The 15,168-nt window shown below is 43.8% G+C and overlaps 6 protein-coding genes across 6 annotated transcripts in view; all 6 read left to right on the top strand.

The window, feature by feature from the left end:
- The window catches only part of LOC135343573 (DNA replication licensing factor MCM6-like), a 42,482-nt gene extending 41,903 nt beyond the window's left edge, over positions 1-579 (top strand). Inside the window, exons 12-13 of the mRNA XM_064540548.1 lie at positions 114-247; positions 490-579. Of these exons, the coding sequence (XP_064396618.1) occupies positions 114-247; positions 490-579 (224 nt within the window). The remainder of the gene's footprint in view (positions 1-113; positions 248-489) is intronic.
- Positions 1-15,168, top strand: part of LOC135343563 (E3 ubiquitin-protein ligase TRIM71-like) — a 55,680-nt gene that overhangs the window by 17,249 nt on the left and 23,263 nt on the right. The window lies entirely within an intron of this gene.
- On the top strand, positions 1,249-3,509 carry LOC135344295 (tripartite motif-containing protein 3-like). The gene has a single exon (XM_064541461.1). It carries the CDS (start codon positions 1,249-1,251, stop codon positions 3,406-3,408), a length of 2,160 nt encoding a protein of 719 aa, XP_064397531.1. The 3' UTR covers positions 3,409-3,509.
- Positions 3,536-7,574, top strand: LOC135343583 (DNA replication licensing factor MCM6-like). The gene is made up of 10 exons (XM_064540558.1): positions 3,536-4,383; positions 4,599-4,740; positions 4,967-5,230; positions 5,553-5,633; positions 5,857-6,066; positions 6,221-6,326; positions 6,443-6,453; positions 6,559-6,751; positions 7,088-7,221; positions 7,464-7,574. The coding sequence occupies exons 1-10, from the start codon at positions 4,076-4,078 to the stop codon at positions 7,551-7,553; spliced, it is 1,539 nt and encodes a 512-aa protein (XP_064396628.1). The 5' UTR covers positions 3,536-4,075; the 3' UTR covers positions 7,554-7,574.
- LOC135343677 (E3 ubiquitin-protein ligase TRIM71-like) lies at positions 7,982-10,514 on the top strand. The gene is made up of 2 exons (XM_064540653.1): positions 7,982-8,047; positions 8,245-10,514. Exon 2 carries the CDS (start codon positions 8,258-8,260, stop codon positions 10,454-10,456), a length of 2,199 nt encoding a protein of 732 aa, XP_064396723.1. The 5' UTR covers positions 7,982-8,047; positions 8,245-8,257; the 3' UTR covers positions 10,457-10,514.
- Positions 11,196-14,730, top strand: LOC135343678 (DNA replication licensing factor MCM6-like). The gene is made up of 9 exons (XM_064540654.1): positions 11,196-11,537; positions 11,755-11,896; positions 12,119-12,382; positions 12,704-12,784; positions 13,008-13,217; positions 13,371-13,476; positions 13,687-13,890; positions 14,229-14,362; positions 14,605-14,730. The coding sequence occupies exons 1-9, from the start codon at positions 11,224-11,226 to the stop codon at positions 14,692-14,694; spliced, it is 1,545 nt and encodes a 514-aa protein (XP_064396724.1). The 5' UTR covers positions 11,196-11,223; the 3' UTR covers positions 14,695-14,730.

The following is a 15,168-nucleotide window of genomic DNA, read 5'->3' as shown; positions in this document are numbered from 1 at the left end:
ATACACTACGACTTGGCTTTGATTTGTACCCACTGATTGTGACAGTTTGAAATACATGCTTTGGTGTGATAGGGGTATTGATGCTACATCACGTACACTCCTCCCCCCTCCAGATTCTAGCGGAGTTCGTGAAGGTGACCTAGTGAACTGGTACCTGAAGGAGGTGGCTGATGATATAGAGAATGTGGAGGAGCTGACGGAGAAGAAGCTCCTCGTGGAGAAGGTCATCGAGAGACTTGTGCAACATGTGAGTCAATCATGAGTGCACGTGCAGTTAGCCTCGTCTCCATGGGCCCATTTGTCTCTAATGTAAAGCTAGGTGGAAAGTTTTACAAAAAGTACATGCATGGTCCTCGTAACATTTGTACATGATTCTTTTCGCAGTTTGTTTGAGATTTTGTGCACTAGTAGTGTATTGGTATGTGCGTATGGCATGCTGATTAAAACGATGCTTTTGTGCTTAATTAGAATTGCGTTTTTTGTGTGTAGGACCACATTCTGTTGCCGTTGGTGATGGGGGAGGAGTCAGACGAAGATCCATTCCTGGTGGTTCATCCCAACTACGTCATTGAGACATGAACACATCGAACATTAGTTTGTTCAACGACTTATAAACTTGGCAAACATTTTTACCAGTTATATACATGTACATGTATTGAACACATACTTATAATTATGCATTCCTCAATATTTGTGTACCTAGTACGCTGATAATTATAATTTTAAATTGAAAGATACCAAGACAGCTTTTAATAGAAGCATCCCTAGCCTCCTACAAGGCCTCCATCTTCAGTGCTGCGGCCTGGGATCAAGGCATCTCATGCCCAGTGCTCAGGGAGATATCAATGTTGCTACCAAGTTGTGTAGAATTGTTGTACATACATGTACATGTACTTTCATATTGAAAGAAAGTGTGGGCCAGTGTTGAAACAAAAAAGTGGGCGTATCTGGTCAGATTTATAAAATTGTGTAATGGGCGTAGCATGTACCAGTACAAGGTACATGCAAAACAAAGGCTTGTAATTAAAGGATCTAGGAAGTTCTTATAAATAGTAGGTAAGTTTTTTCGGGGACCCGTTTTTTCAACTAGCTGCAGAGGTCTAGCCTAGCTTAACCTAATTGATCACTTAGTGCAAACTATTATTCACAGATTCAATTTCTAGCGAAGTTGCTATTTAATTTTATATTAGAATAGTTTCATGCTTTTATAAATGTTGTACAAATGCATTCCCCAGATCTTAACTAAAGATGGCAGAAGGACCTGATCCAGTTGTTGCTGATCTCGAGCAAGAAGTGACCTGTGGCATCTGTCATGACCGCTACCAGGAGCCAAAGCTGCTCCCTTGTTGTCACTACTACTGCAAGCAATGCATCCTCACACTCTCCAGTCGCTACCGACCCAACCAGCCGTTCCCCTGCCCCGACTGTCGTGAGCCCACTCTATTGCCAGACAACAACCCTGACAGACTGACTACTGCGTTCTTCATCAACCGGATGAAAGCACTCCACTCGAGGATGGAGAAAGCCCACGGCAAGTTAGAGACCACCTGCGAAATGTGCTCTGGGGGAAAGGTCACTGCATTCTGCCGACAGTGTGTCAGTTTTATCTGTGACGATTGTGTGAAGTCTCATAAAATGAAAGTATTTTCCGGACATGCTATCTCCACTCTGGACGAGCTCAAACAGGGCGGAGTGAAAGAACTAACATTCGAAAGCCCACCACCCCCAAAATGTGAAGATCACGAAGAGCCAAAAAAGATTTTCTGTTTCGATTGCAACAAGCTCATCTGTCGAGACTGTATCGTTATTGAACATGCTGGACACAATTACGAATTTGTAAAGAAAGCTGCCCCCGCAACTCGCAAAAAGCTGACGGAGCACCTCTCCCCACTCAAGAACTTACTGCCTGATCTGAGCACCGCTGTGAATCAAGTGAAAGGAACTAAACAAAAGATCCAGGCCCAGAAAGAACTGACAGAGAGACAAGTGAATGCCAAGTTCCAGGAGCTACACGATATTCTCGATCGATGCAAGGTTCGTGTTTTACGAGAATCTTCTGCTTTGGCTGATTCAAAAATGGAGAAGCTGACGATTCAAGAGAAGGGTCTGGGCCTGTCCCTGGACACTGCTCAGAGTTTGATTGACTTTGTAGAGCGTACGCTGGAGAATGCAAGTGATGAAGAACTGATTACGATGCAAGAGCAGGTGGTGAGTCGAATCGATGCCAAGGTGGTGAAGCGAGGGAAGGAAGCAGCCAATCCTGATCCAGTGGAGAAAGATGATTTTGGAGTTGAACTGTTTGTTTGTGAGGATCTCAAGAAGTTGTGTGAGAACAATGTTGTAGTTTATCCTTCTGTGAGGGGTGATGGTGTGAAGATGGCTGAAGTTGACAAATGTGCAAATCTGAATGTCTATATCAGTTCAAAACAAGGCAAACCACAAGCAGTACTGAAATCGCTAGTTGATCAATCGACCCAACAATTGCAAGCAGTGCCTGTGAGGGGTGGAGTGTACAGTGTTGAGTACACCCCTAGGGTACGTGGTCGACACCATCTCCTGATCTCAGTGGACGACCAGCCCATCCCAGGAAGCCCCTTCTCTGTGTTTATCAAAATACCCCCCACCAAGCTGGACAAACCAGTGAGGGTGATAACAGGAATCAAAGACCCTATGTATATGGCATTCAACTCATCAGAAGAACTGATTGTAACTGACTGGAACGGTGATGTTTTGGTGTTTGGCAAGAAAGGAAAACAAATTCGAAGCATCAGCAAATCAAAGCATGGGTTTGGCTCTATCTGGTGTGTGGCAGTAGACAAGGAGGACAACATCTATGTCTGTGATAGCAGCGAAGACTGTGTGTACAAGTTCAACAAAAGAGGAGATCTGCTAAAGAGGTTTGGGACGAATGGAAGTGGTCCAAAGGAACTCAGCTGTCCTCGAGGGATAGCAGTCGCTGGTGATCAAGTGTTTGTGTGCGATCGATGCAATCAGAGAGTCCAAGTGTTGACAACAGAGCTGGAGCCAGTCAAGCAGATTGGTTCATACGGAACTGGTAATGGATGTTTTAACCAACCAGAGGATGTTGCAGTGGACAATGAACAAATGATGTATGTCACTGACTGTAATAATCATCGTGTTCAAGTGCTCACTATGGATGGTCGGTTTATTCGCTCGATTGGAAAGAAAGGAAATGGACCAGGAGATCTGTCTCGCCCTTTTGGTGTGTGTGTCACTGGTTTTGTTTATGTTGCTGATTATGATAACAAGCGTGTGTCAGTGTTCACTAAAGACGGTCAGTTTGTCACATCATTTGGTAATGGTCATATCATTTTTCCTTGTGGAGTAGCTGTGGACAGTGATGGTTTTGTTTATGTGTGCAGTCATGAATCTGTTGTTATATTTTAGTTATTTTTTATTTGTGTGTGGGCAGTAGCAATCTGTGTTTTATGTGTATGTAATAATTTACTTTTGATTGAGAAGCAGTTAGTTTTACTGATGATCTTTACCTGCCTGCTGCCTATTTTGGGAAAGATCTTTTGTGATTGTGTTATGAGGATCTTTACCATCTTATTACAAGTGAAAATGGACAAGTGCCTAGCACACTCTGTATCTGAAGCTGCATCAGTTGCATGGACCCATTACACAACTACAGAGAGAGCAGAGCCACTGCTTGCGAGACTCCACTATCAATCAGATCTCAATAACCTCACTAAAAGTGACAATCTCAATGAACAAGATGAAGTACCCACTGATGACCAACCAAGCTCTGAAGATGGACAATTTGACCCCTACACGGCCCAGTCCCTAGTTTGTGAGCTCAACAAACAGGTGATGATGTTTCAAGCATTAGCAGCAGAAGCCACGTTCATTACACAGCAAGCTACATTTGAGGTACAAGAGCAGCCCCTCCCCCCAGTCTAGGATGAAACCAGAGAAGTGCAAGACATCCCTGAAAATATTACGATAGAAACCGTTGTATCACAAAACACCACACGGCAGCAAAGTGATGAAGTCATAGCAATGCAAGACAACGATGCACACGTTGATGTCCCCACGGAGATGAGTCCCCTCCATGGTCGTCTTGGGCACACCACCGAACAGCATCAGTAAAACACCTCGCTTCATCAACGTGTGCTTCAACGATGAGGTGAAGCGAGGTGTTCTACTGATGCTGTTCGGTGGTGTGCCCAAGACGACCACGGAGGGGACTCGTCTCCGTGGGGACATCAACGTGTGCTTCAACGATGAGGTGAAGCGAGGTGTTCTACTGATGCTGTTCGGTGGTGTGCCCAAGACGACCATGGAGGGAACTCATCTCCGTGGGGACATCAACGTGTGCATCGTGGGGGACCCGTCCTGTGGCAAGAGCCAGTTCCTCAAGTGAGTGTATTTTGTTATTTGTGTTGAGGTTGACTTTCATAATGTTGTCATAACTTCACTGAAATTCAAAAATTCATATACCATTGGATTCCTTGTTAAAAAACGCTTCTATCTGTATGCTGCAGAGCTGATAAGCTCCAACCAGCTAGAAGTAGACTTTAGTTTGTGTCATCACATACACACCGTTACTATCCCTTGCACTACTCACTGTACAGGAGAGTGGAGGAGTTCAGTCCTCGTGCAGTGTACACTAGTGGCAAGGCCTCGACAACAGCTGGACTCACAGCTGCCGTGGTCAAGGACGAGGAGAGTCACGAGTTTGTTATAGAGGCTGGCGCTCTCATGCTCGCTGACAATGTGAGCTAACTCTCATTATTATACTTGCTTGTATATATCAGGCCTGTACTTTTTCAGCCATGTCTTACCATGAATTTGTGTAATGTACATGTACTTGTATAAGTGGTAGCTTATCAATCAGTTTTATTCTAGCACGTTCTTTGGTATTTCCGTAATGTTTTGGCTGCTAACATCTAAACTATTGTAGGTAATGTACAGTGTATACTAAATGCCCCTCCCCCTGCAGGGAGTTTGTTGTATTGACGAGTTTGATAAGATGGACCTCAAAGACCAAGTAGCCATTCATGAAGCCATGGAGCAACAGACCATCTCAATCACCAAGGCTGGTGTCAAGGCAACTCTCAATGCTCGTACATCCATCCTAGCTGCGGCTAATCCGATTGGTGGTCGCTATGACCGGTCAAAATCACTCAAGATGAACATCCAGCTCACTGCCCCCATAATGTCGCGCTTTGACCTCTTCTTCATCATAGTGGATGAGTGTAACGAGGTGTGTGTGTGCAACGAAAAGCAAAATCATAATTAACCCAAGTATGGAACTAAAACTATTTTCTGGCTATCTAATTGAATTATGGTTTTGTTGTCTACACTGGTATGTCAATGTGTATGACAGGTGCACTGTTAGTGGTGGTTTAGTGGGTGAGTGCTTTAATATCTGCATGAAGACATGCTTTAAATGTAAATTAAGCGCTGCTGTCTTTTTCCATTTTTTAGCTATTTGGGGTTCAGGGTTAGGGTTCAATACTGCGCATTTTTTTTTGAGTGTGATACCTTGACCTAGTGTGTTGATTGATGCTCCCCCTCCTCCACAGGTGACTGACTATGCCATCGCTAGGCGTATTGTGGACCTCCACAGTCACAAGACAGAGGCAGTGGAGCGTGTCTATTCCCTCGTGAGTGGTGCGGACGGGGGGAGGGTTGTAGTTACGGCCTGAATAATATACCAGCCTTTTTGCTTGAATAAGTTATGGTAAATTTGAAGTTCTTTGTTACAATTATCGTAAAAAACCGCGGAGATACGTGGTTTTTAGATGGTGTACTATATTAGCTAGTATAGGTAATTGATCAGTTGCAAATCAATACGTCATTGTACCACTGTGACCCCGCCCCCTTCAGGAGGAGATCCAACGCTACGTATTGTTTGCTCGTCAGTTCAAGCCTCGTATCAGCCCCACCTCTGGTGAGTACATGGTGGAGCAGTACAAGAAACTACGGCAGAGAGACTGCTCGGGCATGGCTCGGTCGTCATGGAGAATCACCGTGAGACAGTTGGAGAGTTTGATACGACTCGCGGAGGCCATGGCCAGGATCCACTGCTCTGATGAGGTGTGTGGAGTGTAAAGAGTGAGGGGTGTGTGTGGGTGTAGAGTGGCCTGTGTGGGTCATTTTGTAGGTGTGTGTACAGAATATAACTTAATGATTTGTTGGATATTATATTATGATGGTCATCAGGTTCATTACATGACTATACATGCCTCAGGTACAACCCAAGCATGTGAAGGAAGGCTTTCGTTTGCTCAATAAGTCCATTATTCGTGTGGAGACTCCGGACATTAACTTTGACGAGGATGAACAGATCATCAATGGTGGGTGGTGTCATTATACTGTGGCTCTTAGCATCAAGTAATAATTATTCCCTTGAGAAAATAAATTCTGGCTGATATTAAATGTGCTTAACAATTATTTTTAGACCAAAGGCTAGTAATAAATGGGGTGTTTCGCTAACAAACTTACTTGAGTGTCCATGCATAACTATTTATAAATTTCTAGCATTTTCATAACTTTACACACATGTGCATTACTGTAGGCAATGATGAGGACTGCATGACCAATGGTGAGAATAGTGTCAATGGCGAGAATGGAGTGAACGGCCACACTCCAATAGACCAATCAGATCCATCCACCCAACCGCCGGTGAAGACCAAGAAGATACGAGTTACGTATGAGGAATATCGTATCATCTCCAACCTGCTCATCCTGCACATGCGTCAGAGCGAGGAGGCAGACAAAGGTGCAGCTGTCAGTAGTAAACCCCTCTATAGCGGACACCTTTGGGGAACAATTAAGTGTGGGCCCTTGTTGACTGAGGGTTTGTTTAGTACACAGGCTGTTTATTTGGCGTGGCCTTTATATCTGGGTTAGCCTTTCTTCATGAGTGGCCATTAAAAGGCTGTAGTGTTGATTGCTGTATGTACACTGATCACTTCAGCTACATTATGTTTGTTTGTAACTATATACACTACGATTTGGCTTTGATTTATACCCACTGATTGTGACAGTTTGAAATACATGCTTTGGTGTGATAGAGGTATTGATGCTACATCACGTACACTCCTCCCCCCTCCAGATTCTAGCGGAGTTCGTGAAGGTGACCTAGTGAACTGGTACCTGAAGGAGGTGGCGGATGACATAGAGAATGTGGAGGAGCTGACAGAGAAGAAGCTCCTCGTGGAGAAGGTCATCGAGAGACTTGTGCAACATGTGAGTCAATCATGAGTGCACGTGCAGTTAGCCTCGTCTCCATGGGCCCATTTGTCTCTAATGTAAAGCTAGGTGGAAAGTTTTACAAAAAGTACATGCATGGTCCTCGTAGCATTTGTACATGATTCTTTTCGCAGTTTGTTTGAGATTTTGTGCACTAGTAGTGTATTGGTATGTGCGTATTGCATGCTGATTAAAACGATACTTTTGTGCTTAATTAGAATTGCATTTTTTGTGTGTAGGACCACATTCTGTTGCCATTGGTGATGGGGGAGGAGTCAGACGAAGATCCATTCCTGGTGGTTCATCCCAACTACGTCGTTGAGACATGAACACATCGAACATTATTTTGTTCAACGACTTATAAACTTGGCAAACATTTTTACCAGTTATATACATGTACATGTATTGAACACATACTTATAATTATGCATTCCTCAATATTTGTGTACCTAGTACGCTGATAATTATAATTTTAAATTGAAAGATACCAAGACAGCTTTTAATAGAAGCATCCCTAGCCTCCTACAAGGCCTCCATCTTCAGTGTGGCCTGGGATCAAGGCATCTCATGCCCAGTGCTCAGGGAGATATCAATGTTGCTACCAAGTTGTGTAGAATTTTTGTACATACATGTACATGTACTTTCATATTGAAAGAAAGTGTGGGCCAGTGTTTAAACAAAAAAGTGGGCGTATCTGGTCAGATTTATAACATTGCGTAATGGGCGTAGCATGTACCAGTACAAGGTACATGCAAAACTAATTAATTAAAGGCTTGTGTAATTGTTGAAATTAAAGGATCTAGGAAGTTCTTATAAATAGTAGGTAAGTTTATTCGGGTACCCGTTTTTTCAACTAGCTGCAGAGGTCTAGCTTAGCTTGACCTAATTGATCACTTAGTGCAAACTATTATTCACAGATTCAACATTCTTGTATACTCAATTTCTAGCGAAGTTGCTATTTTATATTAGAATAGTTTCATGCTTTTATAAATGTTGTACAATTACAAATGCATTCCCCAGATCTTAACTAACGATGGCCGAAGGACCTGATCCAGTTGTTGCTGATCTCGAGCAAGAAGTGACCTGTGGCATCTGCCATGACCGCTACCAGGAGCCAAAGCTGCTCCCTTGTTGTCACTACTACTGCAAACAATGCATCCTCACACTCTCCAGTCACTACCGACCCAACCAGCCGTTTCCCTGCCCTGACTGTCGTGATCCCACTCTATTGCCAGACAACAACCCAGACAGACTGCCCACTGCGTTCTTCATCAACAGGATGAAAGCACTTCACTCGAGGATGGAGAAAGCCCACGGCAAGTTGGAGACAACCTGTGAAATGTGCCCTGGGGGAAAGGCCACTGCATTCTGCCGACAGTGTGTCCAGTTTATGTGTGAAAAATGTGTAGAATCTCATCAACGTATGAAATTGTTTGCTACACATATCGTCTCCACTCTGGACGAGCTCAAACAGGGCGGAGTCAAAGAACTAACATTCGAAAACCCACCACCCCCAAAATGTGAAGATCACGAAGAGCCAAAAAAGATTTTCTGTTTCGATTGCAACAAGCTCATCTGTCGAGACTGTATCGTTATTGAACACGCTGGACACAATTACGAATTTGTAAAGAAAGCCGCCCCCGCAACTCGCAAAAAGCTGACGGAGCACCTCTCCCCACTCAAGAACCTACTGCCTGATCTGAGCACCGCTGTGAATCAAGTGAAAGGAACTAAACAGAAGATCCAGGCCCAGAAAGAACTGACTAAGAGACAAGTGAATGCCAAGTTTCAAGAGCTACACGATATTCTCGATCAATGCAAGATCCGTGTTTTACGAGAATCTTCTGCTTTGGCTGATTCAAAGATGGAGAAGCTGACAGTTCAAGAGAAGGGTCTGGACTTGTCCCTGGGCACTGCTCAGAGTTTGATTGACTTTGTAGAGCGTACACTGGAGAATGCAAGTGATGAAGAACTGATTACGATGCAAGAGCAGGTGGTGAGTCGAATCGATGCCGAGGTGGTGAAGCGAGGGAAGGAAGCAGCCAATCCCGATCCAGTGGAGAAAGATGATTTTGAAGTTGAAATTTTTGTTTGTGAAGATCTCAAGAAGTTGTGTGTGAAGAACGTTTTTGTGTATGACGGTACTAAAGTGGATCTAACAAAGTGCACTGTGGAAGGAGATGGAGCTAAAAATGCTGAAATCGATAAACCTGCTTGCTTTTCAATCAATACATACCAGCCACGACAATGTTCTTCAAAAATTAAAGTGACTCTAAAATCGCTAGTTGATGAATCATCTCAACAATTGCAAGCAGTGCCTGTGAGGGGTGGAGTGTACAGTGTTGAGTACACCCCTAAGGTACGTGGTCGACACCACCTCCTGATCTCAGTGGACGATCAGCCCATCCCAGGAAGCCCCTTCTCTGTGTTCATCAAAATTCCCCCCACCAAGCTGGACAAACCAGTGAGGGTGATAAGAGGAATCAACAACCCTCGATATATGGCATTCAACTCATCAGAAGAACTGATTGTAACTGACTATAGCGGTTATATTTTGGTGTTTGACAAGAAAGGAAAACAAATTCGAAGCATCAGCAAATCAAAGCATGGGTTTGGCGGTATCTATGGTGTGGCAGTAGACAAGGAGGACAACATCTATGTCTGTGATAGCGGCAAACACTGTGTGTACAAGTTCAACAAAAGAGGAGACCTACTGAAGAGGTTTGGGACGAATGGAAGTGGTCCAAAGGAACTCAACTACCCTCGAGGGATAGCAGTCGCTGGTGATCAAGTGTTTGTGTGCGATCGATACAATCACAGAGTCCAAGTGTTGACAACAGAGCTGGAGCCAGTCAAGCAGATTGGTTCAAAGGGATCTGGTAATGGACATTTTAACCTCCCACATGATGTTGCAGTGGACAATGAACAAATGGTGTATGTCACTGACTATTGTAATAATCGTGTTCAAGTGCTCACTATGGATGGTCGGTTTATTCGCTCGATTGGAAAGAAAGGAAATGGACAAGGAGATCTGTCTCGCCCTTTTGGTGTGTGTGTCACTGGTTTTGTTTATGTTGCTGATTATGGTAACGAGTGTGTGTCAGTGTTCACTAAAGACGGTCAGTTTGTCACATCGTTTGGTAATGGTCATATCACTGATCCTTATGGAGTAGCTGTGGACAGTGATGGTTTTGTTTATGTGTGCAGTGTAGGATCTGTTGTTATATTTTAGTTATTATTTGTGTGTGTGGGCAGTAGCAATCTGTGTTTTATGTGTATGTAATAATTTACTTTTGATTGAGAAGCAGTTAGTTTTACTGATGATCTTTACCTGCCTGCTGCCTATTTTGGGAAAGATTGTTTGTGATTGTGTTATGAGGATCTTTACCATCTTATTACAAGTGAAAATGGACAAGTACCTAGCACACTCTGTATCTGAAGCTGCATCAGTTGCATGGACCCATTATACAACTACAGAGAGAGCAGAGCCACTGCTTGTGAGACTCCACTATCAATCAGATCTCAATAACCTCACTAAAAGTGACAATCTCAATGAACAAGATGAAGTACCGGTACCCACTGATGACCAACCAAGCTCTGAAGATGGACAATTTGACCCCTACACGGCCCAGTCCCTAGTTTGTGAGCTCAACAACCAGGTGATAATGTCTCAAGCATTAGCAGCAGAAGCCACGTTCATTACACAGCAAGCTACATTTGAGGTACAAAAGCAGCCCCTCCCCCCAGTCTAGGATGAAACCAGAGAAGTGCAAGACATCCCTGAAAATATTACGATAGAAACCGTTGTATCACAAAACACCACACGGCAGCAAAGTGATGAAGTCATAGCAATGCAAGACAACGATGCACACGTTGATGTCCCCACGGAGATAAATCCCCTCCATGGTCGTCTTGGGCACACCACCGAACAGCATCAGTAAAACACCTCGCTTCATCAACGTGTGCTTCAACGATGAGGTGAAGCGAGGTGTTCTACTGATGCTGTTCGGTGGTGTGCCCATGACGACCACGGAGGGGACTCATCTCCGTGGGGACATCAACGTGTGCTTCAACGATGAGGTGAAGCGAGGTGTTCTACTGATGCTGTTCGGTGGTGTGCCCAAGACGACCACGGAGGGGACTCGTCTCCGTGGGGACATCAACGTGTGCTTCAACGATGAGGTGAAGCGAGGTGTTCTACTGATGGTGTTCGGTGGTGTGCCCAAGACGACCATGGAGGGGACTCATCTCCGTGGGGACATCAACGTGTGCATCGTGGGGGACCCGTCCTGTGGCAAGAGCCAGTTCCTCAAGTGAGTGTATTTTGTTATTTGTGTTGAGGTTGACTCATAATGTTGTCATACACGTAACTTCACTGAAATTCAAAAATTCATACCATTAGATTCCTTGTTAAAAAACGCTTCTATCTGTATGCTGTAGAGCTGGTAAGCTCCAACCAGCTAGAAGTAGACTTTAGTTTGTGTTATCACGTACACACCGTTACTATCCCTTGCACTACTCACTGTGTAGGAGAGTGGAGGAGTTCAGTCCTCGTGCAGTGTACACTAGTGGCAAGGCCTCGACAGCAGCTGAACTCACAGCTGCCGTGGTCAAGGACGAGGAGAGTCACGAGTTTGCTATAGAGGCTGGCGCTCTCATGCTCGCTGACAATGTGAGCTGACTCTCATAATTATTATACTTGCTTGTACACATCCATAAAGTCGTATCTAGGCTGTTTACACATGTATGTATATAGGTATAGTTAATACTGTATGTGTTCTGCTTTGAAATGACGAGGATTACCTTGAATTTGTTTACCAGTAGCAGATAATCATGTTCATATGTAGCTAATGTACAGTCAGTACATACTAATTTAAATGCCCTCCCCCTGCAGGGAGTTTGTTGTATTGACGAGTTTGACAAGATGGACCTCAAAGACCAAGTAGCCATTCATGAAGCCATGGAGCAACAGACCATCTCAATCACCAAGGCTGGTGTCAAGGCAACTCTCAATGCTCGTACATCCATCCTAGCTGCGGCTAATCCGATTGGTGGTCGCTATGACCGGTCAAAATCACTCAAGATGAACATCCAGCTCACTGCCCCCATAATGTCGCGCTTTGACCTCTTCTTCATCATAGTGGATGAGTGTAACGAGGTGTGTGTGTGCAACGAAAAGCAAAATCATAATTAACCCAAGTATGAACTAAAACTATTTTCTGGCTATCTAATTGAATTATGGTTTTGTTGTCTACACTGGTATGTCAATGTGTATGACAGGTGCACTGTTAGTGGTGGTTTAGTGGGTGAGTGCTTTAATATCTGCATGAAGACATGCTTTAAATGTAAATTAAGCGCTGCTGTCTTTTTCCATTTTTTAGCTATTTGGGGTTCAGGGTTAGGGTTCAATACTGCGCATTTTTTTTTGAGTGTGATACCATGACCTAGTGTGTTGATTGATGCTCCCCCTCCTCCACAGGTGACTGACTATGCCATCGCTAGGCGTATTGTGGACCTCCACAGTCACAAGACAGAGGCAGTGGAGCGTGTCTATTCCCTCGTGAGTGGTGTGGACAGGGGGAGGGTTGTAATTACGGCCTGAATAATATACCAGCCTTTTTGCTTGAATAAGTTATGGTAAATTTGAAGTTCTTCGTTACAATTATCGTAAAAAACCGCGGAGATACGTGGTTTTTAGATGGTGTACTATATTAGCTAGTATAGGTAATTGATCAGTTGCAAATCAATACGTCATTGTACCACTGTGACCCCGCCCCCTTCAGGAGGAGATCCAACGCTACGTATTGTTTGCTCGTCAGTTCAAGCCTCGTATCAGCCCCACCTCTGGTGAGTACATGGTGGAGCAGTACAAGAAACTACGGCAGAGAGACTGCTCGGGCGTGGCTCGGTCGTCATGGAGAATCACCGTGAGACAGCTGGAGAGTTTGATACGACTTGCAGAGGCCATGGCCAGGATCCACTGCTCTGATGAGGTGTGTGGAGTGTGAGGGGTGTGAAGAGTGAGGGTGTGTGTGGGTGTAGAGTGGATTTTGTAGGTGTGTGTACAGAATACAACTTATGATTTGTTGGATATTATAATTATTATGATGGTCATCAGGTTCATTACATGACTATACATGCCTCAGGTACAACCTAAGCATGTGAAAGAAGGCTTTCGTTTGCTCAATAAGTCTATTATTCGTGTGGAGACTCCTGACATCAACTTTGACGAGGATGAACAGATCATCAATGGTGGGTGGTGTCATTATACTGTGCCCTTTAACATCAAGTAATAATTATTCCCTTGAGAAAATAAATTCTGGCTGATATTAAATGTGCTTAACAATTACTTTTAGACCAAAGGCTAGTAATAAATGGTCGCTAACAAACTTACTTGAGCGTCCATAACTTTTGTCAATTTCTAGCATTTTCATAACTTTACACACATGTGCATTACTGTAGGCAATGATGAGGACTGCATGACCAATGGTGAGAATGGTGTCAATGGCGAGAATGGAGTGAACGGCCACACTCCAATAGACCAATCAGATCCATCCACTCAACCGCCGGTGAAAACCAAGAAGATACGAGTTACGTATGAGGAATATCGTATCATCTCCAACCTGCTCATCCTGCACATGCGTCAGAGCGAGGAGGCAGACAAAGGTGCAGCTGTCAGTAGTAAACCCCTCTATAGCGGACACCTTTGGGGAACAATTAAGTGTGGGCCCTTGTTGACTGAGGGTTTGTTTAGTACACAGGCTGTTTATTTGGCGTGGCCTTTATATCTGGGTTAGCCTTTCTTCATGAGTGGCCATTAAAAGGCTGTAGTGTTGATTACTGTATGTACACTGATCACTTCAGCTACATTATGTTTGTTTGTAACTATATATACATTACGACTTGGCTTTGATTTATACCCACTGATTGTGACAGTTTGAAATACATGCTTTGGTGTGATAGAGGTATTGATGCTACATCACGTACACTCCTCCCCCCTCCAGATTCTAGCGGAGTTCGTGAAGGTGACCTAGTGAACTGGTACCTGAAGGAGGTGGCTGATGACATAGATAATGTGGAGGAGCTGACGGAGAAGAAGCTCCTCGTGGAGAAGGTCATCGAGAGACTTGTGCAACATGTGAGTCAATCATGAGTGCACGTGCAGTTAGCCTCGTCTCCATGGGCCCATTTGTCTCTAATGTAAAGCTAGGTGGAAAGTTTTACAAAAAGTACATGCATGGTCCTCGTAGCATTTGTACATGATTCTTTTCGCAGTTTGTTTGAGATTTTGTGCACTAGTAGTGTATTGGTATGTGCGTATTGCATGCTGATTAAAACAATACTTTTGTGCTTAATTAGAATTGCGTTTTTTGTGTGTAGGACCACATTCTGTTGCCGTTGGTGATGGGGGAGGAGTCAGACGAAGATCCATTCCTGGTGGTTCATCCCAACTACGTCGTTGAGACATGAACACATCGAACATTATTTTGTTCAACGACTTATAAACTTGGCAAACATTTTTACCAGTTATATACATGTACATGTATTGAACACATACTTATAATTATGCATTCCTCAATATTTGTGTACCTAGTACGCTGATAATTATAATTTTAAATTGAAAGATACCAAGACAGCTTTTAATAGAAGCATCCCTAGCCTCCTACAAGGCCTCCATTCAGTGTGGCCTGGGATCAAGGCATCTCATGCCCAGTGCTCAGGGAGATATCAATGTTGCTACCAAGTTGTGTAGAATTGTTGTACATACATGTACATGTACTTTCATATTGAAAGAAAGTGTGGGCCAGTGTTGAAACAAAAAAGTGGGCGTATCTGGTCAGATTTATAACATTGTGTAATGGGCGTAGCATGTACCAGTACAAGGTACATGCAAAACAAAGGCTTGTGTAATTGTTGAAATTAAAGGATCTAGGAAGTTCTTAT

Source organism: Halichondria panicea, chromosome 11, assembly GCF_963675165.1.
Source record: "Halichondria panicea chromosome 11, odHalPani1.1, whole genome shotgun sequence".
NCBI classification, from domain to species: domain Eukaryota; kingdom Metazoa; phylum Porifera; class Demospongiae; order Suberitida; family Halichondriidae; genus Halichondria; species Halichondria panicea.
Note: the sequence above shows the minus strand (reverse complement) of the source record. Positions and strands in the feature narration are given on the sequence as shown.

Bases quoted from the DNA above. Each gene is read 5' to 3' on its own strand.
- LOC135344295 (XM_064541461.1), top strand. From the start codon at position 1,249: ATGGCAGAAGGACCTGATCCAGTTGTTGCTGATCTCGAGCAAGAAGTG.
- LOC135343583 (XM_064540558.1), top strand. From the start codon at position 4,076: ATGGTCGTCTTGGGCACACCACCGAACAGCATCAGTAAAACACCTCGC. The intron at 5,231-5,552 runs GTGTGTGTGTGC...CCTCCTCCACAG, and splicing joins TAGTGGATGAGTGTAACGAG to GTGACTGACTATGCCATCGC. The intron at 6,067-6,220 runs GTGTGTGGAGTG...TACATGCCTCAG, and splicing joins GGATCCACTGCTCTGATGAG to GTACAACCCAAGCATGTGAA.
- LOC135343677 (XM_064540653.1), top strand. From the start codon at position 8,258: ATGGCCGAAGGACCTGATCCAGTTGTTGCTGATCTCGAGCAAGAAGTG.
- LOC135343678 (XM_064540654.1), top strand. From the start codon at position 11,224: ATGCTGTTCGGTGGTGTGCCCATGACGACCACGGAGGGGACTCATCTC. The intron at 11,897-12,118 runs GTGAGCTGACTC...CTCCCCCTGCAG, and splicing joins CTCTCATGCTCGCTGACAAT to GGAGTTTGTTGTATTGACGA. The intron at 12,383-12,703 runs GTGTGTGTGTGC...CCTCCTCCACAG, and splicing joins TAGTGGATGAGTGTAACGAG to GTGACTGACTATGCCATCGC.